This window comes from Acomys minous, assembly GCF_964271855.1.
Source record: "Acomys minous genome assembly, chromosome: 9".
Taxonomy (NCBI): Eukaryota; Metazoa; Chordata; class Mammalia; order Rodentia; family Muridae; genus Acomys; species Acomys minous.
In genome coordinates, this window is record NC_140490.1 from 29,330,274 (window position 1) to 29,354,195 (window position 23,922).

Genomic DNA, 23,922 nt, shown 5'->3' on the forward strand with positions numbered 1-23,922 from the left:
GTTTTTGTTTTTTGTTTTTTCTGGCTTAGAATTTCAGGGATATAGTCCTCCACAATGGGAAAGAAATGGCAGCAGAGTCAATGAAGAACCTGGTAACACAGAATCCATTCAAGAAGCAGAGAGAGATGAACCTCAGCAGCCAGCTTTTTTCTCCTTCTGATTCAGTGTAGGGTCCCACCCTTGGGCTGCTCGTTGCCTATACTTTGGATGGATCCTCCCGCTCATTTAACCTGGATACAGAGTCTCCCTCAGACATGCCCGGAGGTTTCCCTGCTAGTTGATTGTGGATCCTGTCAAAATGAGAATATTAACCACCACGTATGCAATGATATAATGCAGATAAAGAAGAAAATAAGTCTTACTTATTTCTGGAACCTAAAGAAAGTTGAACTCACCAAACATGTTGATTTTCAGACACTAGAAGTTAGGAGCAATTTAGGTCAAACAATACAAAACCTTGGCTAAAAGAATCAAGTTCTAGAAAATAATTCTATAACGTAGGGTTCATAGTTGATGTATACCTGAAAATGGATAAGACAGGGAGCATGGTGGTATAAACTTTAACCCCAGCACTCAAGGACAGCCTGGTCTACAAAGGCCAGCAAGAGCTACATAGTAAAGTTTTTAAAAACAAAAGCAGAGACAGAAAGACAGAGAAGAGACTGCTAAGACAGTAGATCTTAAATAATCTCAATATAAGATGAAGATTAACCATGTGTGACAACATGAGCTCAGCTTTGTCATTTCGATGTATGTATGTCAAAGCAATATACTGTGTATAACAAATACATGTAACTTTGATTTATTGGTTAAAAATGTGAGTAAGAGAAATCTATATTATCAACTTATCTCTAGTGCCTGAAAGAGAGCAAAACATGTACGCTGCCCCTCTGTAAATCCTGCCTGAGAAAGGGCTTGCAAGTGAAGGAGCTACCACTTGAAACTGGCCCTGGACCTGACATTGGCCCACTGGACTCTGCATCTTGCTCACTTACTACACTTCTGAACGTGACTCTTCCCTCCTTGCCCCTTGTTATTTGTTTCCTGGTGTTATATGGGTTTTTCCTACAACACCACATAGTGCTTCCATCAGTGCAGCCTTCAAGGGCAGACATCATACAGTCCATGGAAACTAACACCTATTCTGCTCTTCCTTCTCCAAAAGATAGTCTCTTTGTGCACAGAAGAACCAGTAAGTGACTCTGCAATATTGAGCTTCTTTGGCATTTTTAATTTATTGTTGTTGTTGTTGTTGTTCTTGGACCCCAGTACGACAGTGGCTAGCCACCACAAAGGAAAAGCCCAGGTCCCTCTTTTTTTTGGCACCTGCCCAATATTTCACAATGAAATCATACACTGTGATGACTCTGATGATGACCACTGAACGACATACATGCCTGGTCCTTCAGTGTGGAGCTAGAATACTGAAGGATGTATTTTACAGAGCACAGGCTTCATAGCTCGCTTGTTCTCTTAAGAGCAGAACTGCTGCATTCCTGAAGCGCATGTTTTGGGTTAGAAATAGTGAAAGTGTTATCTTTGCAGATAAGTGTGCATACTGTACAGAATGTTTCCCGTTCTTGCGAGAGTTCCTTAGGGCCTGACTTAAGCATGCATTTGTTGCCTAAGTATACACTGACCTATTTCTGAGCTTGAGATTTCTTTAGTCCTTCCTGTCTGAATTCTGTTCACTTTATTCTTCAATAACTCATTTTAGCAGGGTGTGGTGGTGCACACCTTTAATCCCAGCACTCGCGAGGCAGAGGCAGGCCAATCACTCTGAGTTCAAGACCAGCCTGGTCCACAAAGTGAGTCCAGGAAAGCCAAGGCTACACAGAGAGACCCTGTCTCAAAAAACAAAACAAAACAAAAAACCTCATCTTATACTGAATTTTAACCCCTCTCCCCATTTTCTTTGCATGCAAAAGAACCCAGTAAATGACTCTATAGACAGAGGGGTGGTATTTTATCACTAATCTAAACTCTTCCAGGGGGTCCAGGGAGCCGGTTCATTAGGTGAGGCATTTGCCACCAAGCCTGATACTCTGAGTTAGCTCCCCAGACCCATGTGATAGAAGAGAAAGAATCAAGTCCTACAAGCTGTTCTCTTACCTCCAAGTGTATCCATGTGTACAAACAAACACAAGACAGAGTCATACACAAGGAGATGAACCATAAATGAATGTAATAAAATTGAAGTTAAAGTCTTCTAGCAATTCTTACCTGTTTTCAAACCCTGTGACTGAAGCTCAGCCATATCATCCTCTCCTACTAAGTGCACAGAGCAGTGAGAAGCTCTGCTAGCTGTGACTGCTGCTCCTGATAAGACTACAGGACTGCTTCGGATTTCCAGAGCTCTGTCAGCCTCGGAAGGCAGTCAGTATGCCTAACTCTTCCATCTTCACCAGGCCTGCTCAGGACTTCCCCTACTCGAGCAGCTGGTCTACACTGTGAGGGAAAAGGTGGAAGGGGAGGCTCCAGCTGGCAAAGCTGAACATGCGGGGTAAACCACGAGGGCATGCATACTGGACAACATCCTGTGCAAAGAGTGGGCGCAGCTTAGGAGAGAGCTGGGAATCCTGCCTCTAAAGAATTCCTGAAACAGGCCAGGTGGTGGTGGCATATGCCTTTAATTCCAGCACTTGGGAAGCAGAGGTAGGTGGCTATCTGAGTTCACGGCTAGCCTGGTCTACATAGTGAGTTCCAGGATAGCCATGGAAAACATTTAGCGACCCCTTTTTCAAAATAATCAAATAGCCAAACAAATTCCTGAAGCTTTAGCAAATGTATGGGAGCAGTGCTGTTCAGCGGGTTTTTTGAGCTAAGATGCAAGCACCCAGCAGCACTACTGTACTCCCTAACACTGACACGTTCATGTCTTCAAAGTTATACTTAAAATGTAAGATTCCTCACAGATATTTGAATTATAAAAATTATCACCCCTGCTGACACTCAAATGCTATTGAAGTGGAAGCACTGCATTCATTTAGCTATGCTATGTCAAAATCGTCAGTTACCTTTTCTTGGAGTGCAGGCCAAAAATCCTGATCAATTTACCAGTGAATCTTCATCTGCTGCAATTGTGGAAGTACTTCCTTCTTAAATCTGTTTGGGGGGAAAAAAGGCAAAGGAATGAAAGGGTGGACACAAAACTAATGAGAAATCTATAAACTGGGCGGTGGTGGCGCACGCCTTTAATCCCAGCACTTGGAAGGCAGAGGCAGGCGGATCACTGTGAATTCAAGGTCAGCCTGGTCTACAAAGTCCAGGACAGCCAAGGCTACACAGAGAAACCTTGTCTTAAAAAAAAAAAAAAAAAGAGCCTGGGCGTGGTGGCTCACGCCTTTAATCCCAGCACTTGGGAGGCAGAGGCAGGCGGATCTCTGTGAATTCAAGGCCAGCCTGGTCTACAAAGTGAGGACAGAACAGCCAAGGCTACACAGAGAAACCCTGTCTCAAAAAAAGCCAAAAAAAAAAAGTAGATAGAAAGAGAAATCTACAATCTTATTAGTTGACACATGTTTTAAATTATTACATGTGTTTTGAAGTATCAAACTGCTATAATTCAAAGCACTCTAACAATTCATCAACAAATCCAATATTTTTTTATGATGAACTTAATTCACTGGATTTACAGTGAACTAGGAATGAATGGCGGACTATTCAATATGTCCAGAGTCAATCTCTTTGGACTAAAACATTATTGTGTGAATTTTCCATGAATGAGTTTCTGCTTAATTTGTAATGTTGTTATTTGAAAGCCAGTGTCTATGAAACCTGTGAGATCATAGCTTCAAAATAAAAGGCACACACTGATTATCTAGAATGCTCACTCTGCCATTTACAGTTCAACAGTATATAAAAGCAATGCAGATTTTAAACAGGAGAGAAAAATTCAATTAATTTATCTTCCTAAAAAACACAAGGAAATTGTGTCCTCCGTTATCTTCCTGTGTAGGTATGTATTACAGATAAAATGGAGGTACTCTTTAATTTGGGGAGATGCAGTGAAATAAGCCAAAGAATTGAAAAGGATTGAGAATTAATAAACTAAAATTAAAAAAAAAACTAAGATGAGGCTGGGCGTGGTGGTGCATGCCTTTAATCCCAGTACTAGGGAGGCAGAGGCAGGAGGATCACTGTGAGTTCAAGGCCAGCCTGGTCTACAAAGTGAATCCAGGACAGGCAAGGCTACATAGGAAAATCCTGTCTGGGGTGGAGGAACAAAACAAACAAAAAACTAAGATGAGGGCTGAGAGTAGTGACACACGCCTTTAATCCCAGCACTCAGAAGGGAGAGGTAAGAGGATTTTTGCACTAGGGAGGCAGAGGCAGGAGGATCACTGTGAGTTCAAGGCCAGTCTGGTCTACAAGGAGAGTCCAGACCAACCCAGGCTACACAGAGAAACCCTGTCTTAAATCACTACCACGCCCAAAAAAAGCCTAAAATGGTATTCAACTTAAGAGAGTAGCAAATACCAGCAAGACACAGCTGTGAGGCAAATACTGTCAGAGTATAAAACACAGGTAGTCCAGGCATAGTGGCACACACCATTAATCTCAGCACATGGGAGGCAGATCTCTGTAAGTTCAAGATTAGCTTCCTCTACATATTGAGTTCCAGGACAGCCAGAACTACAAAGTGAGACTCTGTCTCAAAAACAAAAATAAAAACAAAAACCATAGGCAAGTTGATTTCATATGGAAAGTTCACTATGAACATACTTCTACTGTAATTTCTACTGTCTATATTAACAAGTTTAGTGGCGAGAAGATTGGTCACCTTTTATTTTCACATACTTCTAAATGGGAACACACATAGTTCTATGCCCTGAGATGATAAGATATTCATGCACTGTCCTAGAAAGTCAATGACTAACATTCTATGTCATACTTTCTCCACTTCATAGCTTTTAGATTATTCTTGGGTTATATTTTCCTCCCCTGCCTTTCTACAGATAGCTTCAGCTTCATGGACTCACTAAATGCTATTTGGTAATGTTCAAAGCCTCCTTACTGTCTTCATAGGCCAGATGTTTTCTTCTTCAGACTTCTGGTTCTTTGGTTGGTTGGTTGGTTTGGTTTGTTTTGTTTTTCAAGACAGGGTTTCCCTGTATAGCCTTGGCTGTTCTGGACTTGCTTTGTGGACCAGGCTGGCCTTGAACTCACAGTGATCTGTCTGCCTCAGCCTCCTGAGTGCTGGGACTAAAGGCACAAGCCACCACGCCTTTCTCAGACTTCTAGTTCTTTTGCAGTTTTGTCTTTTAAGTTTTTTCTGATTTCCAATCTAGTGTTCCTGCTCTGTCTGACTTCTAGTAAAAGTTTCTACCTCCTTTAATGTCTGTCTTGAGCTGAAATTGTCTTCTTTGCATTGTTTAGAGGCATGCAAAAATCTTTACTCAGTTATCCACAGCAATGACAACAGACTGTACAGGGTTAGGTTGGAAGTGGTCCTTCTGCTCTCTGACAGTCACTCCCTCAGAACAAACTAGAGCTGCTACTTGACCCTAAGTCACTAGGCAGAGCCGTTTCTCAATTTCCAACAAGGCACGCCAGCTATTTTCCAAAGTATCTAAGAAGTCATGAAAGAAGTGATGGCATTTCTTCTGAGATAAGTTTGGCCTTAAAAGAATTCACCATTTATTAGTCAGTATCTTTTAAAATGTTTTAAAGAAAGCTATCTTTATAGGAAAATGGTAGCAGTGTTTATTAAAATAAGCATTTTAAAATAGTAACTTCCCTGCTTAGAAAAAGGGCCAAAGAATTTTAGTAGAAAACATATATGCTTGTTAAAGTTCTTTCATCTCATTCACCACAACCGTGTGTTCAGAGTAACATCATTATGCCCTTGTTTATTAGAGGGGAGATGAAGGAGACGGACTCTTGAAGCAAAGCAATGGTGCACATCTGGAACTAAAATGAAGGCTATTCCAGCACACCAAACTGCTTCAGCGTCAACTTAAATTTTGTTCTGCAAAAACAAACAGTGTAAACAATGGACTAGAAAGATTTTTAGACCAAAACCTTCAAACCTTTATTTACTCATTTCCTACCTAAGTAGTAAACAGGAGAGGAGAAACTATTAACCTAGGACATGATTTTTGTTTTAGTTTGTTGTTTTTCCAAAATCCTGACAAACACAGGCTCCAATCTGTTATTTCCTGCAGGTGCTGCCTCATCTCCAGTGACCCTCTTCTCTAATTACTGTCATCATGTTTGTATTATAGGCCTCGAAATCCTTGTCACAGCCTAAACTAGACACAAGGTCTCAACTAAGACCTGCAACCAGTTCTCTTCAGAACAGGAATGGGGAGAAATGGTCTAGTTCAGCTTAGGCTGGGAAAGACCATGTGGTCACTAGTCTACAGGAAAGGGCTGATCAGTAAGGAGAAGATGAAAGAATAAGTACACTGGTCAAAGTGAATGTGTTCCAAGAAGCCACTGGGCCTCAAAGAAAGGAAATGACCGCTGCATTTAGGGTGGCAAGGAAAGGTTCAAGTTGTCTCATCCACAGCATCACTTCCCAACTCCCAACACGCCACCTGTACCACACAGAGCTCCCTCCTTACACGCATGTGTGGTTTTGTTTTGTTTTAACTGATTTTTGTCTTTGTTTTTCAAGAGAGTTTCTCTGTATAGCCTTGGCTATCCTGGACTCACTTTATTGACTAGGCTGGCCTCAAACTCACAGAGATTGGCCTGCCTCTGTCTCCCCAAGTTCTGGGATCACAGGTGTGCACCACCACACACAGATCTTTAAACTGATACTACACCATCAACAAAAAGGTCTTTACAAGAAAGTAACAGATTTTATAGTAACAAAAAGGCAGACATTACCTGAATGCTATAAAACAAACCAACAAAAAGATACTGCAAGATGCTCAACAGTTCAGAAATATGCTGCCTGTGCTAAAACATAGGCAGAGTTATATTGACTCTTATAGGGAAAATGATTTATTTTCTAAGGCCAGCATTGCTAGTATGTCCTCTTTTAGATGCTGAGAACACTGCTGCAACTTCCCCCATAGTCTGGACTACTTCTCCTTATATGAAACAGTCTGTCAAAATTATACAACTACTAGCAAAGGAAGAAATAGCTAGCTATACAAGACAGTGTTGGTCTTAAATATTAACAGAATAAGCTTTCTTCCTCTTTCTTTCTTCCTTTCTTTTTTCTTTTTCCCTTTTTGGTTTTTGGAGACAAGGTTTCTCTGTGTAGCCTTGGCTGTCCTGAACTCCCTTTGTAAACCAGGCTGGCCTTGAACTCACAGTGATCTGCCTGCCTTTGTCTCCCAAGTGCTGGGATTAAAGGTGTGCACCACCACGCAGGCTTTCTTCCTGTTTCTTAAAGCTTCTTAGCCTCTTAGCAAAGCCCTGAGCTTTAATGTGAGCCAGGCTCTAAACACTGAAGGAAAGACAGGCTGCACAAGCAGGGCCAACAAGGAGTGCAACCACGATTCTCACCTGATCCTTTTTGTGAGTTTGAGCTGGAAAAAGTGAAGCCTTGAAAGCTGACTCCAGTCTCTGCTCTACACAGGAAAAGACTGACAGCCAAGAGATGTTCTCAGACTGACCTATGCATTCTCAGATGTGCTGAGGATGTGCTCCATCCTACATAGAGGGTTCTGAGAGCAAGCGGAGGACTCTGTGGCATGCTAGTTATGCCCCCTAATTCCCAGTGTGTACTTTCTCTCCACCCTTTGATCCTGTAAACACATAGCCCATGGGAATGTGTTTTTGTTGATATTTTGTTGCTGTTGTTCTATCTCTCAGGGTGATCCTGAGAGAAAAAAAAATACAGATTTAAACACTGGGAAGGTTCACACAAAATTTGTCTTGTAAAGTACAAATATCTGGCTACAGAAGCAATCCTTCCTCCAAGGGTTTCCTGACTGGTACTGTACCATGGGCTGCCTCTTGCAATGGGCACAAACTTTGCAAGCTACTCTCCCGATTGCCACACCTATTTTCTCTTCACCCTGTTCCTTGAAGGAAGGTATGATCTGTACCTCCTGAGCTTACACTGTTTTTCTAAGAGTCTTCTCTTGAATGAAATAACTACAGTCTACAATTTAAGATGAGGTTCTGCGTCAGCTGAGATACATCCCAGTAACTATGGATTAACATGGTACCCAACTTGTTTTCTTCTGACCTCAGTGGCACTTAATTACTATCAACCTAACTGGATATTTTTCTTGGAAAATCAAAGTGAAAAACCGAATCATGTACTTTGCACAAGATTCGCCTCTTCAAAGGCCAAGCAGAAACTGACCAGGCCTTTGGGTCACCTAATCCCTCCACTGGTGCTAAGTGTAGAAACATCCCCACATAGAGAGAGAGAAGGCCAGCCGTATGGAAGGATGCCAGCAGCTGTGGTCTAGATCCAGAGGTACGTTTTATTTCCTGTAGTCTGCTCTAGGGCCTTCTCTGCCCTCATGTGACAGACTTTTGGACTTTAGACGGTTTGGAACAGGACCATACACTACAGCCCACACAGGGCTGGAATGATCTTAGAGATCCGCCTGCCTCATCCTCTCCAGTACTGGCTGCGACAGTAGGCATAATGGCCACTGTTTTTAAAGAAGTCTCATTTTCTGACAGATTCTATATAGCTATACAAATTCAGTTGCTGTTGCACTTTCCAGCTGCTCTCAATCCTTAGCCTTTATCCAGGTGCACGGCTCCCAGAGCTCAAGCACTCTCTATTCCAAGCTGCACTGGGGTTACTTGGGATCCTGTTTCTGTTTAGTTGAGGGAAGTAGGCAAAGCTTTTTTTCCCCATCGATTGTGAGTAAAGTACACTATTTACCATTACTCTACACGAGCACAAAAATAATAAACATCCCAGTCATTTACATATTTGTCAAGTAAGAAAATTAGGTCAAATTATAGAAGGTTATGACAATAACAGCAGCACTAGTACCTGACTGAGCAGTTAGTGCTCCTGTAGAACCATGCTCTTCACCTGCAGTATCTCACGTAACTCTCTCCCAGAGACTACGAGGTAGAAACTCTTACTATGTTCATTTACCAGTGAGTTGAATAAATAGTAGCGTACTATAGTTGAGCTTAAAATGATTTGTCTACAGTGCCACAAATAACAGCATTTTTCCAAGATTCATTCTTACTTATTGGGGTGTGGTACCTGTGGAAGCCAAGAGAGGGCATCAAATCTCTTGAAGCTGGAGTTAAGGCAGTCCTGAGCCCAGGTGGGTACTGGTAATTGAATGCCAGTTCTCTGCAAGAGTAGGGGGCACTCGGAAGTGCTGAGCCATTTCCCTAGACCCTCAACAGCAATTCCTGCTTCTCTGCATGTGCTGTTTCAAGAGCTTAACTTCCTGTCTTCCTAGACTCTTTGTTTTTGTTGTTGCTGTTTTGGTTTTTCTTTCTTTCTTTCTTTCTTTCTTTTTTTAGTTTTTCGAGACAAAGTTTCTCGATTTAGCCTTGGCTGTCCTTGACTGTCTCTGTAGACCAGGCTGGCCTCGAACTCACAGCAATCCGCCAGCCCCTGCCTCCCGAGTGCTGGGATTTAAGGCATGTGCCACTAACGCCTGGCTGTTGTTTTGGTTTTTTTGAGACAGGGTTTCTTTATATTATCTTGTCTGTCATGAACTCCCTTTGTACAGCAGGCTGGCTTTGAACTCACAGCAATCCGCCTGCCTCTGCATTTCAAGAGCTAGGATTAAAGGTGTGTGCCACCACACCTGGCTCTATTCCTAGATTCTAAGTAATTTATGCCAATCCTCCAACACCTGCTCACAGCTGGGACTGTAGCAAAGTGATCAGGTGCTTGCATAGAGTGTACAAGAGTTCAATACCCAGAACTGAAAAAAATAGCCCCCGACCTCCATACACACACACAAGCATGCCCAGGGTCTGCAACGTTTCATCTTTGTATCCCCTGGGTCTGACATCGTGAGTTTTAACAAATTCCTGTTAAATTAGATTACATTGAAGGATAAGCTATCATAGTTGTTTAATCACCAAAGTTATTAAATGTCCATTAAATGGGATGTTTTTCCTCATAAAGGACTTGAAGCTAAGCTACAGCAAAAATTAGCTACCCTTACTCTGACCCTTATTCCTCCGAGGCAACTGAACCTGTACTTGTTTACTAACAGTTTCCTCCCAGATTAAACACTATTCTGCAGGGAAACTCTTTAAACAGGGAGGTCTACAAAGTGAGTCCAGGATAGCCAGGCGTACATAGAGAAAAGCTCTGTCTAGAAAAACCAAACCAAATCAAATCAAACAAACAAAGGTAGACAACGCTAAACAGCTTCAGGAAGTCCCCGGAGCAGACCAGACTCACACATCCCCCACCCTGCCAGGGAAAACAATAAAACCTGAGAATCACTCTCAGAAAGGCCAAGGTAAACTGAGACTAGACCAGCTGTCTAGAAAAAACAGAAACCAGCTGTGCTGCCTAGAAGAGGGTTAGACCGACTGACACCCCTGTGAAGAACACTCTCCAACCTGTTGAACTGCCTGCAGGTGTGCGGCATGCTCCAGGTTCTCAGCTTTCACCAGTGCTGGGTGGACTTTGGTGATGCAGCCGTCCTTGAGTCATTTCTGCTCCTGTAAGTAACGCCTCACCCATATTCCTGTAAGTAACCCCAATAAAACTCACTGGTTTCCCAAGATGGCCTCTGGTGGTATCTATACTTTGGTCTGTTGTGTGATACCTATCTGGAGTGAGTAGACCCAGAAAAAACTTTGTAACATAGTAACATTGAGGAAGATCTTGATTTAAACCACCATAACTCTACGAAGAACACCTATGAGGAAATGAAGGACAACAGCAAATAAATGACTCGTCCACAGTCACTGTCAAAGGTTCACAGCAGAGGCACTGGCTGGAGGATAAATGTGTGTTGTTAACTAATAATGTTTATGAAGATTTTTATTCCTCCACCTCCCCCCCCTTTTAAAGTACATTAATCTTTATTTTATGAGCATGTGCCTATATGTACACGTGTGCCCAGCAATGAGTGCCTGGTGCACAAAGAGGCCAGAAAAGAGCAGTGGAGCTCTGAGAACTTGAGTTATTGAAAGCTGTGAGCTACCATGTGGGTGAGAATGAAACAGAAGTCCTGCAAGAGGAGCAAGTGCTCCTAACCACAGAGCTGTCTCTCCAGGGTTTCTCTGTGTAGCCTTGGCTGTCCTTGACTCACTTTGTAGACAAGGCTGTCCTTGAACTCATAGCAATCCACCTGCCTCTGCCTCCCAAGTGCTGATATTAAAGGCGTGTACCACTATGCCTGGTCCCTATTTTTTTTTAAGGTCCTATTTGTTTGTATATGTGGACATGTGTATCCCCAGAGGCCAGAAGACATTGGATTGCCTAGAAGTAGAGTTTAAAGAGGCTGTTAGCCACTTGGCTTAACTGCTAAGCCATCTCTCCACCCCCTTAACTATTATTTCTAAAAGCAATTCTGGGCATCCTATAACAGACTTCTCTTCTCTACGAGGCAAAGGGCAAATCCTCCGTCTTCCTATGAATCCAGCCTTGGGTTTTGGTTGGTCTGTAGGTTGGCTTTTGCTTGTCCTTCTTGTTTTAAGACAAGCCTCACTCTGTAGCCAAAGCTGGCCTGGAAATGACAGTGTAGCCAAGGCTGGCCTCCAGCTCACTCCCTGTCTTTGCTTCCTGAGGTATGACTATCATCCTTAGCTCTAAAACCTCTTCTCTTCCTCAGCACAGGATTTGAATAAAATTCCTAATATTCTTTGCAGTGGCTAACGCATAAAATATGAACTGTTCACTGCCTCTTTAGGCTAGATTCATACAGTCTCTCATACCCTCTGCTGGCAAATGGAGAGTCCTCATCACCTACAGGAGAGCCCCCAAATCACTCCCAAACAAATGGAAAAAACAAGAGCCTTCTTGCTAACGCAGAGTTAGTTTTGGCTTGAGAAAAAACAAAAATGTATATGTTAAGGCATGGGGCTACAACAAAATACCATGACCAAAACTCAAGTTGGGGAGTATAGTGGTTTGAATAAAAATGGCCCCCAGAAAAAAAAATGGCCCCCAGACACCCACAGGGAGTGGCACTAGTAGAAGGTGTGGCCTGTTAAATTATTTATGGTCTTGTTGGAGAAAATACGTCACTGGGGGCAGATTTTGAGGTTTCTGAAGCTCAACCAAGGCCCAGTGTCTCACTGTCTCTTCTTGCTGCCTGCAGATTAAGATGTAGAATGCTCAGCTACCTCTGCAGCACCAGTGTGCCCGCATGAAACCATGTTTCACACCATGACAATAATGGACCAACCCTCTGACCTGTAATCCAGCCCCAACTCAGTGTTTTCCTTTATACGAGTTGCTGAGGTCATGGTGTCTCCTCACAGCAATAGAAACCCTAAGACAGGAAGAATTTATTCTGCTTACACTTCCACATTGCTATTTATTATCAAAGGAATTCAGGATAGGAACACAAACAGGGCAGGAACCTGAAGGCACAAGCTGATGCAGAGGCCACAGAGGGTGCTATTTACTAGCTTGCTCCTTACGGCTTGCTCAGCCTGCTTACCTATAGGACCCAGGACAACCAGCCCCATGGTAGCACCACACACCACAATGAGCTGAGCCCTCCCTCACGAATCACTAAGAAAATACCCTACAGGCTAGCCCACAGCTTGATCTTTTGTTTTTGTTTTTTCAAGACAGGGTTTCTCTGTGTAGCCTTGCTGTCCTGGACTCATTTTGTAGACCAGGCTGGCCTTGCCTACATCCGCCTGCCTCTGCCTCTCCAAGTGCTGGGATCAAAGTTGTGAGCCACCACACCCGCCACCAGAGCCTGATCTTATGGAAGCATTTTCTCAACTGAGGCTCCCTCCTCTCCAATGACTACAGCTTGTGTCAAGTTGACATAAATCTACCCAGAACACTTACTATAGCATATAACTTATTAACAATTAGTAGTATAATTATTATCATTAGAATCTTTAATATCAAGAGTTGTATATTGTGAACCAAGTAGGAGGCAAAACATGAAGAACGTCAAATGCAATAAAATGTCATTCAGTTCCCCCAATGAGGAAGAAAGTACTTGTACTTTACAGGTGCTGATGTCAAGCATCTCAGAGATAATGTTTTCCTCCTCAGAACATCTGCTGTTTTTTATAATTTGAAAGATTTCATAATTAGTTATGTAATGCCTTAGTATGCATGTTGCACTGGTGGGTTAAACAGATTTCATTTGTTTAACATGTAGATTTTTTTCTTAAGCATATAATTTCTCTTATATTCATAAGCATGTAATGGGTTAATTATTATAAGTATGTAATCTCTCATATTGATAGAAAGCTAAAAGGAAAAGAGATGACTTCTTACACCTGAATGTTTCCTATCACTCACTCATGCCTCGTAAATATATACATGATTAATAAATACAAGAGTCTTTACATTTCCCCTCTATAAATATACTTGTCTGCATATACATATATGTGTTTATATATGTATATATACATACATATCAAATACACATATTTAGGAGGAAACAGGTCTTCTAAGTAAGGAAAATTGGCTTATTTACTATTTAAAAAGTTAAGTATGCTGTTTGATCATCTATCATCAGTGAATGTCATTAGTGTATTTTCCATATAATATATGCATGAATGTGCATAAACATTTCACAGAGTGACTGGCATATAGTCGATGCTTGTTTGCCTTTGCTATCCCAATAACTCTTCAGGTACAGTCCTCTCGGGAAAACAGCAGGGGTCACAGTGATCTCATCATTGAAGTGTTAGAAGCCAGGGCCTTCCCATTGCTAAGAATGTTTGCTGTTGCTTTGGGATCATGAACTGGGGACAAGATGGCTCAGTCCTCAACCCCTCCTTCGCTGCTGGTGAGCTACAGATACACTGGCACCGGAGACCTCTTGTCCACTTGCACAGGCCTGGTATCCACTTGCCCATATGTTCTTTGTATGGCCAAACGTTACTGCGCCCTCCAACAGATCCCAGAACACTCCTTATATTCTGTAAGACAAGAGATAGAAGTCTGAGGAAGATTTGTTTCCTTCTGAGGCTGCCTGAACACAGACCTCACCTAAGCATGGAATCCCATGGCTTATTCACAAACACAAAGAATTTGCAGACATGACTTCATAGTGATACTTCACACCAACCATGCAGAGCAATTCCATGATACCGTTACACTAAACAATTTAACTACTTTTACTTGCCATTTATTTAAGTATCATTATACAAAAAAAAATCTCTCCTTTGATGATTGTCTAAGATGAAATGGAACATAAACATGGTCATATTTTATCTCTATGTATTATATACATAAATATCCTTTGGGCTTTCTATTTCCTGTTCAGTCTTCAATCATAGCACCTGTTGTTATCAGGGCAAACTTCTCCTGGAGTACCTTTCCCTTTAACTTTATAAAGGGTATCATCTTTAACAGCAAGCCAAACATTAATGCTGTGGTCAGCAAGGTGGTGGCATATTAGACTTTACATGCTAGTCAAATACAGCACTGCAAAGTTTGAAGTATCTGAACTAGAAGAAACTCAAATGCTGAGTTACAACTTTTGAGAAGTTCTTTTTTTAAAGTTAATTATAAATGGTCTTCTAAAAGTGAAATTCTTAACTGGGTGTGGTGGGGCACATAGTTAATCACAGCTCGTGGTGGGCAGAGGGGGGTGGATCTCTGTGAGTTTCAGGCCAGACTGGTCCACAAAGCAGCCCAGAACAGCCAGGGCTGCAAGAGAAACCCTGCCTTGAAAAACCAAAAATTTTTAAATGTTGAAAGAAAAGCTAATTTTATTCAACAGTATCAAAGTGACAAAATTACAAGGTTGGAAACCAGCGTGGTGACTGGCACAAAGCGGGCACTAGGAGGTAATGGGTACAGGCTCGGCATAACACAGGGCGCCATCTGCAGGGTTACAGTGGTTGTGCATCTGGACTGTGAAAGTTACTACTGGAAAATACTTTTTTGTGTGTGAGTAATATTTTTTCTTTTTTAAATTATTTTATTTTTGTACATATACATTTATATTATTACATATATACGATAGATTGCCCATGGCAAGAAGAACTGGGACACAATCAGGAATTTTATCAATGTTACATTCTTAGTGTCTTGGCTATTTGTATTTGACAGCCTTGAAGAAGACATCTTTCCTATCTTTGTGCATCTAAATTTCTGAATGTAAATCAATCTCCATCACATATTCTTATTATTAACTTAGAACACCTATCTAGAACTAAAAACATCTTAACCGTTAAGCAATTAAGCTTCATTGTAAAACTAAGCTACCTGGTCTTCAACTCCCTCAGAGACTTGAGAAGGAGTAAACTTGATAACCCGAGTATGCCAAGAGTGCAGCTTAGTAGCTTTCCAAATGAAAGGATGACAGAGACGGTTTTCTACCTGAATAGTCACCCAAAACTCTCTATAATGTTGGAGCATCATCTTCAGTCTTCTGGCCCAATATATCTGACAGACATATTTGTGAGGGAGGAACTATTGAGGACTTGCTTACCCTGTCTTGGCAGAGTTTGGCCATCGACTCTGCATACATGCAAGCTTGCCCCCTTTTTAGGCAGAATTCTGTCTGTGCTAGAAATAAGGACTTTTTGCCCAGTGGCTAGTTTGCAACATTTGAAGCCATCTCCATAAGGAAGTTCTTTGATGCTCATCATCTTCTTTGAGGTAGGCTGGGTGTTGCCACGAGTTAACCTGTCTCATTGTCAATGAATCTTTAAAGTAATAAAAACCTTTTTAAAATGCCATATTTTGCATGTCTCTGGTGTTTTTGAAGACCTTGTCTGTTTTTGTTGTTGCTATTTATTTTTGTTTTTTCGAGACAGGGTCTCTCTGTGTTAGCCTTGGCTGTCCTGGACTCGCTTTGTAGACCAGGTTGGCCTCGAACTCACAGCAATCCACATGTCTCTGCCTCCCAAGTTCTGAGATTAAAGGCATGTGCCACCATGCCCGTCAAGACATTGTCTTTCTATAGAGTCATATCTATCTGCTGTACTTAAAATGTATATTTTGCCGGGTGTGGTGGCACACGCCTTTAATCCCAGCACTCGGGAGGCAGAGGCAGGCGGATCGCTGTGAGTTTGAGGCCAACCTGGTCTACAAAAGTGAGTCTAGGACAACCTAGGATACATAGAGAAACCCTGTCTCAAAAAACCAAAAAAAAAAAAAAAAAAAGTATATTTTTTGTGATAAAAGTAGACTAGCAATTGACCTGACCATGATTTAATCTACTAACATTCAATTTGTATAACTTATTTCTCCTAAACAGCTTGATAGCACTTTCAAAGCACTGGAAGTAAGCCTTGTATTATAACTGAGTTATATGGGAACAATACCTCATATTAGAGTGTGTATGTGTGTGTGTGTGTAGTGCGTGTGTGAAGAATAATCTTAAATTTGAATTCTCTACCACTGTATCTAGAACTTATTTTGTATCTATATACAAAAATTTTAATTCACTGATATAGAATTTTGTATATTGAAAATACTCTTAATAAAGTCACAAAACTACATACAGTGAAGCCACTGTCAATTTCTAGGTTTTGATACTGTGCTACAGATAGATAATACCCAAGCCTATTTAAATGCTTTATTATCTGACTTTCTAACCTAAATGGACTGATTATCTTGATAGAGATAAGGGGAAGTAGAAACGGAACACTAGCCTTGTTCTGGTGCTCAGAGTTACTATTAGTGACAATGTCAGTAGCGCAGAACATTTTGGCAGCCAAGGTGGATGTCTCACAAAGGAGCTAGCAACACACATCATGTGAAAAATAATTTTTAAAATGTTTAAAGATTTTCCTATTAAAAGCAGAGAGCCATGAACTGTATACTTTAAATATGGTTAAAAATAAGAACATATCTGTGGTTTCTGTGTACTACTCAACATGCCACTGAGCCTATGATTATATGTCATTTTCAAGATATATTATTAGACTTACATGATTACCAAATAATGATTTTTGTGTAGACATGAGGATAGTTTCAATAATTCAAGCCTGATTAATAAAAATTTTCTACAATGTGACAATAAAAATTAGAAGACAAAGAGAATATCAGAAGCTGGCTCATGTTATTTAAGCCAATTCAGTATAAAAAGATTTGGGGCTTTTTGTCCCTGACTGTAGGATGACAACAAGAAATCAATGCCTGGTTCCTGCATCTCACCCATAACCAGGCTCAAGCCCCATTCCTGAAGACTCCCAGTGGAAAGGGGGGTTAGCAGCACTTCATAAATACCTTCCTGTTTGCTCCTCTTTACGGTGATGCAATGTGACCTACATTTCCAGTGCCCATTGAGACTCCATGGGAGGGGGAAGAACAGAGTTCTTCATTTCTCTTATCCTCTGATTAACTAGGACAGCAAATGTCACTCAAGGGACTGCTACTGGGCAGAAGCAAAGTGGGAAAAGTCATGCCAGTAGGACATTCCACAGGACGACATTGGGGAATGCTGCATTCTTGGCTGCATACTCCCTGTCGCGGCTTTATAAGACAACAGCCAAGAAGAACTGCCCCACTTTCCATAAGAAGCAGCCCAGTACCCAAAATACTATTTTGCTTACTTCAGGCTCTCAGCAAGATGAAATTAACTTGAATTATCAACTTTTATCCTGGACATAATCTTTTCTTTAAACTTAATTTACAAACAAAAAAAGTTACAAAGTGTGTACAGCATGTTCTTATCCACCCCACATCCAGTTTCTAATTGTTTTTTTTTTTTTTGGCTTTTATTTGTTTGTTTGGTGAGGGCTAGCATCAGGGCCATATGTGGAAGTTAGAACAATCTGAGGGAGTAAGTGCTCTCCTACCATGTTGATCAGAAATTAAACTCAGTCTCCAGGCTCCTTACTGCATACACCCCTAAGTTCATACATAAAAATGGTACATTTGTCACAGATAATGAAGCAATACCAACAGGTTCAATTTTATTGAATTTTTTTCCAGCTTCTTAAGGCCTGTGTGACAAAAAGATACTGTATACATGTATACTGTGTGCATTTGCCATGATTAGAATAGAACTAAAAAACATACCCACCCCCTCGCTTGTTCCTCGCGTTTTTGTGCTGAGAACATTGCAGATCTTCCCTGGTGACCTTCACATACGTGCTACTGACTGCAGCCGCTGCGCCCTCACAGCCACAGACCCTCAGAACACAGCATGCTCATTGGTGGAGACGTGTCAGCACAGGACTCCTGAGATGCTGGCTTCCCCATTCCCTGTCCCTCACACTCAGAACCTGACAACTATCACGGTGACGTTTCTATATGTTCAGTTTTCTTAGATTCGACATTAAATGAAATTAGATAACATTTGTCTTTCTGTGCCTGAATTATTTTCATTTCTCTATGTTGTTGGAAGGGAAAGGAGTCCCTTTAAAGGTAGACTGGTGTTCTGTAGTCTACACACGGCACACATCCAGTGATAGATATTGAAGCTGATCCCCTAATTTACCTGTTGTGAATAATGCTTCAGTGAACATGCAAGTCCAGATGTTTCCATCACATACTTTTTCGCTGTTCCAAATACTCAATAGTAAAATTAATATAGTATATGATAGTACTTTTTTGTTTCTTTGTTTTTGTAAGTGGGGTTTCTCTGTGTAGCCTCGGCTGTCCTGGAACTCACTCTGTAGACCAGGCTGGCATTGAACTCACAGAGATCCGCCTGCCTCTGCCTCCCAAGTGCTGGGATTAAAGGTGTGCGCCACCAAGCCTGGCTAGTAGTACTATTTTACTTGCAGGGCGAGGGGACTTGCAAATTGTTTTCCCTTAATGGCTGTACTCATTTTATATCCCTGCCCAGAGTATGAAAAGATCCCTTTCCTCTTCGGCCTATCCTCATCAACAGTCGTTACTCTTTGTCTTTTTGGTAACAGCCATCTCACAGATGTGCAATAATATCTTATACAGTTTGAATTTGCATTTGATTAGCAACCGCTTTTATCCTCCTAACCATTTGTACATCTTCTTTTGAGAAATGTATATCTAGCCTCTTTCCTGCTTTTAATATTGGATTCTCGTAAATATCTTAAAGTTGTTTCTTCTGGCAGACCTGAGTTCCTTATACACTTTGGCTACTAGTCCCTTTTCAGATACATGGTTTGTAATTTTGTTCTCCTCTTCTTTGGATTGCCCTTTTACTGTTACTTGTGTCCTGTTGTACAAAAATGTTCTTCTCTGATTCAAGATCATCTGCTATTTTTGCTTTTATCTGTTTTGTTTTGTTTTTTGAGACAGGGTCTCTCTATGTAGTCCTAGCTGGCCTGGAACTTGCTATGTACAGCAGGCTGGCCTCGAACTCACAGAGATCCATGTGCCTCTGCTTCCAGAGTGCTGGGATTAAAGGCATGAGCCACACACTGGACTATTTTTGCTTTTATTACAGGATTCTTTTGAAGTCATAGTTTAAGAACTCACTGCTTCGGATAATAACAAAACTCTCTTTCTCCATTTCCATACTAGAATCCCTTGAAGGAAGTCACTATACAAAGTTTACACTTAAGTGGTAGGTATATTCTCTCTCCTCAGGGAAGATTATTTTCATAAATCATTTTACATTCTCGGAATCCGTTTACATAAAAGATTTGTCCAGCATGTTCTTTCTCATATGTGGATCCTAGCTTTAGATTTTTTAATTTCTATGTTTAGTTTGGAGTATCTGTAGAGCTTAGGAAGCCAGAAAGGGCCCATGAGAAGGGGAGGCCTTTGAGGGTGAGGTGATATAAAGGTTGTAGGGGAATGTTAGGGGTTAGAGGTTTAAGCAGGGGTGAGGGTGAGAAGAATAAAAAAGAGGAAGGAGTGGAGAGGGTTAATCAAAGTTAAGTATGAAAAACCCTTATGGAAACTCACTTTATAAGTGATTTTTTAAAATATAATTTTAAAAAGGAGTTAGAACACAGGTACAGATAAGTGGACAGTGATTCCACCAGAAGACATGGGTTATTAAATAGAAACCTCAGTTCCAGGAGAGAGATACCTCCCCTCTAGTTATTGGTCAGGAAAGACCCTGAAACAACACAAGCTACTGCCACTGCTCACGGTTGCCCACCAGAACTACACAGTATAACACCAATGCTGGAGACACAATACATTTTACTTGCAGGAAAGAAATAAAAATGAAACTGACTTGAAGACACATCCTCCCCACCCCGGCATCCCTGATGGATAGCTTTCACGGTGCTGTGCAGGCTGCTGGGGAAGAAATCACCATTGGTATTTCCTAGACATAAACCTCACATACTATACCACCAACCTCCCAGGCAAGATGTGCCATTGGTGCAACAGAGATTACTGAGGCAATCAACCATGTCTGGGTTGGACTTGAGGGCTCTTCCATAGGAGGGAATTTATGCCTGTTAAGGTAAAGCTGGTCAAAGCCTACGGTTAGCTAGAGAATCATAGGCCCTAGGGGGAACCTTCCACTGCTTGTTGTCTTGTTAAATGGACACCTGATCAAACTGCCTTCTCCATTAGTGTCGCCCTAAGCAATGGCCAGACATACTTCTTTCGCAGTGGTTTGCATCTAATGAAGAAACACATAAGTACTCACAGTGCTGGGAATAAGTAACTATGAGTACTCAGCCCTAAATGGACAGCTATCTCAATCCTTCCACTCGGGCTCTGGGAAATCAGCGGGGAGTGGAAAGAATGCAAGAGCCAGAGGATGAAGCAAAATGTTGTGAAATACTGTCTTCTGGACATGCGGCGGCCACTGTAACCATGAACACACTGCAGCTATGGCGCCCTGCAACAAGCCAACAAAATCAGTTAGCATTCCATTAGACAGCACTAACTAAATTCACTGAGCTCCAAAAGCAAAAATAAAAGGGGGAAATAAGACCCTCTAAGTGACTATTTTTGGTTTTTCAACAGGGTTTCTCTGTGTAGCCTTGGCTGTCCTAGACTCACTTTTTAGACCAGGCTGACCTTGAACTCACAGCGATCTGCCTGCCTCTGTCTCCCAAGTACTGGGATTAAAGGTGTGTGCCACCATGTCCAGCAATAAAAAAAAAAAAGGGGGGGGGGTAGGGAGGGAGGGAGAGAGAGAGTGACATGTCAGTCCTTTTTCATTTTTTTATCTATTTACTCTTTTATATCAATATATACTCGTGGATGTTTGTCTTACTTCATTACATTTCTATTACATATATTGTGCTTATATTTGCCTATTTTATAAATACAATGTCTGTTTACTTGTATTTGTTTTACATTTTAGGCTATAACCAAATCATATGTTTTTTCAGTTGTTCAACTGGTTCCAAAGCTTAAGCTGAGAATGTGGCTCGGTGGCAGAACACTTGCATAACAGGAGCAGGACCTAGAGTTCAACTCTTTAGCACCACAAAATACATAAACAAACTGGCCAGTCCCAGCTCTCCCCATGGGAGTTCTTTCAGTTGGCTCTCAGCCCTTTTCACACATGCCATGAGTGGCTGTGGGGTGTATGGAGGCAGTGGAGTGTATATGTGCATGGTCAGCACTTTTGATTTCAGGCATTTAAAAAAAAAAAAAGGTTTGCTGCATATCTGCTCCATTCATAGAATGTAGTCATGTCTAGTATACCTCATTGGCATTAGAAACCAACATTTGCTGGCTCAGCAGGTAAAGGTGCTTGTTGGCTAGGCTTAAAGATCTGAGCTCAGCCACAGGATCCCCGCGGTAGAAAGGAGCAACTCCCCTAAGTCCCCTCCCACTACCATATATACATGCCATCTGCACGTGAGTCATCCACCACCAGAGGAGGGTCCAGCACCTTACACAGACCACTTCCATAGTACAGAACCACAGTTGCCTTCGGAGCATCTTTCCTCTGCAGCACACCAAAACAAAGCCAGAAATGGATGCTTGTTACCTGTCTTCTGAGTGGCCACCTTTCACATCTCAAAGACTGGAAGGGCTACAATTAAATTCTTCCAGTGCCATTTCTCTTTTTCTCTCATTAAATGCTACTTGTTTGCTGTCTGGAGCTAGAAGGAATCCTTCTTATACTATTAAATGCTATTTCCTGTGTCAGCATTCAATGATTCGAGCTTAAAAAAAAAAAAAACCACAAACATTACCCACGTGTAGTTTTTTCCCCCACATGTAGTTTTGAAATACATGTGTAGTTTCCTATGGAGGTTTGTATATTTTAATGTCATTAGTTTTTCTTTTTTGAAAATAAACTAATAAAGCAAATCCAAGGTCAGACTCTGGAGGTTTTTAAGACACTGGGGGCATCTGGTGCAAGATAAACAGATTTCTGGAGATGAGTAAATTGCACAAATCAGTGTTTCTCCCATGAAACACACTGGGAAACTCCTGATCTCAGACTATGGCCGTTTGTCTGTGGCAAATGGCCTATGCCCAGACTTTTAATTTCTGGAATAGAAAACGAGCTAGGGATAGTCATAACACCACTTCCCTCTGCCTGGCCTGGCCTGGAACTCACTCTGTAGACTAGACTCCCCTCAAATTCAAAGATCCACCCACTTCTGCCTCCCCGAGTGTTGGAATTAAAGGCACTTGCCACCACTGCCTGGCGACCTCTGCCCGGTTACCTCCACCCTTTTTTACCTAACCAGAATACAATTAACGTTCAACAAGCAGTTAGTAAGCTTCTATTATAAACTGAAAGACTACACCTCATACCTCTGATTAATCTAATAGCTAGAAAACAGCTGATCCCCATCTTGCATCCGAGCAGAGCTGCTGAGTGAGCAGAAGGTAAGTCAGACCTTTAACAAAGCCATTGGCACAAAAATGGTTCAGAGAAGCACATGGGTTTGTGTGTGGTCTCTAGCTGCCTGATGACATCTTAGGAAAGTTCAGATAACAGATACAGCAAACCCTACTTTTCACAGTGAATTATGAAAGAAGTCCTCATATACAATAGGATCTGTAGAACTTAGAGTATCTTCATGTTATCCATTTCACATCAGGAAACAAACAATAGCATTGCCCCACTAAGGCACCTTAGAAAAAGAAAACAAGAACGGCAACAACGAAAAAGCCATCATTTCCTATGCCCCAATCAATTGTCTCTGATAAACAGTGTGTGTTAATTTAGGAGCTGTAAGCCAGAATACCCAGCAGCAGTGAGCACTGCCTCCAAGCTGGTCCTACAGGAGATATTATACATGCTGCACAGGCTGAGACATACATATTCCAGTAAAAAGCTAGAGAAATGAAGCAACCAGTGCACAACTGCTAACCGCCAGGCCAGGAAACTACTTTCATAGAAAACAGTAAGAAAAAAAATTACCACAAACAACGGAACATAACTGATAAGTGGCCTCTAACGCAGTCTTTTCACTGTGTGCCAAAGTAGGCTGAAGCAACTGTGTCCTTGCTAGTCACATTAGCCACAAGGGCTGGGTATACACTTCAGGTCCTGAAAGGTACTCCAACTTGAAACTTGAAAATGTTTTCAGCATAAAAATTTATCAGGATGTCCTAACAGTGTTTAGGGGGAAGGAATGACTCCGTGGCCTACCTTGCAGGACTTCTGATTTCTAGCCCCTAACTTGTAACTTTTAGTCCTGTGGAATATGGTTTACAATGAATATCTGCACCACAGAATCCGAGGAAGCCTACCTCTTTATACAGATGCTATTAATACCGTACTCCTAGTCCCTGAAAGAGACTAGGCTCTGCAGCCTGCTCTCTAGGCACCACTAACATTCTCAGCACAGGTTCTTAGACTACCTTGTTTTAAAGACTTTCTTCTTTAGGGGGACAGAGAGATGGCTCAGTGGTTAAGAGCATAAACAAGCTGGAGTTCAATTCCCAATACTAGTGTGATGGCTCAAATCATCTGTAACTCCAGTTCCAGTGGATCCAACACCATCTTCTGGCCTCTACAGGCACCAGGTAGGCCAGTGGTGCACAGACATACATGTAGGCAAAACACCTATACATTTTTAAAGTCA

The 23,922-nt window shown here is 41.6% G+C and overlaps 1 protein-coding gene across 6 annotated transcripts in view; it reads right to left on the reverse strand.

Moving 5' to 3' along the window:
* The window catches only part of ATXN7 (ataxin 7), a 161,742-nt gene that overhangs the window by 115,104 nt on the left and 22,716 nt on the right, over positions 1 to 23,922 (reverse strand). Inside the window, exons 1-3 of one of the 6 annotated variants that reach the window (XM_084797128.1) lie at positions 4,553 to 4,746; positions 3,018 to 3,105; positions 2,224 to 2,448 (exon numbers count right to left, since the gene is read on the reverse strand). In XM_084797128.1, the coding sequence (XP_084653254.1) occupies positions 2,224 to 2,257 (34 nt within the window). In that variant the 5' untranslated portion in view covers positions 2,258 to 2,448; positions 3,018 to 3,105; positions 4,553 to 4,746. Of the gene's footprint in view, positions 1 to 2,223; positions 2,538 to 3,017; positions 3,264 to 4,552; positions 4,747 to 23,922 lie in introns of those variants that run through there. The other 5 variants (XM_084797127.1, XM_084797131.1, XM_084797129.1 and 2 more) reach the window with 5 other exon arrangements.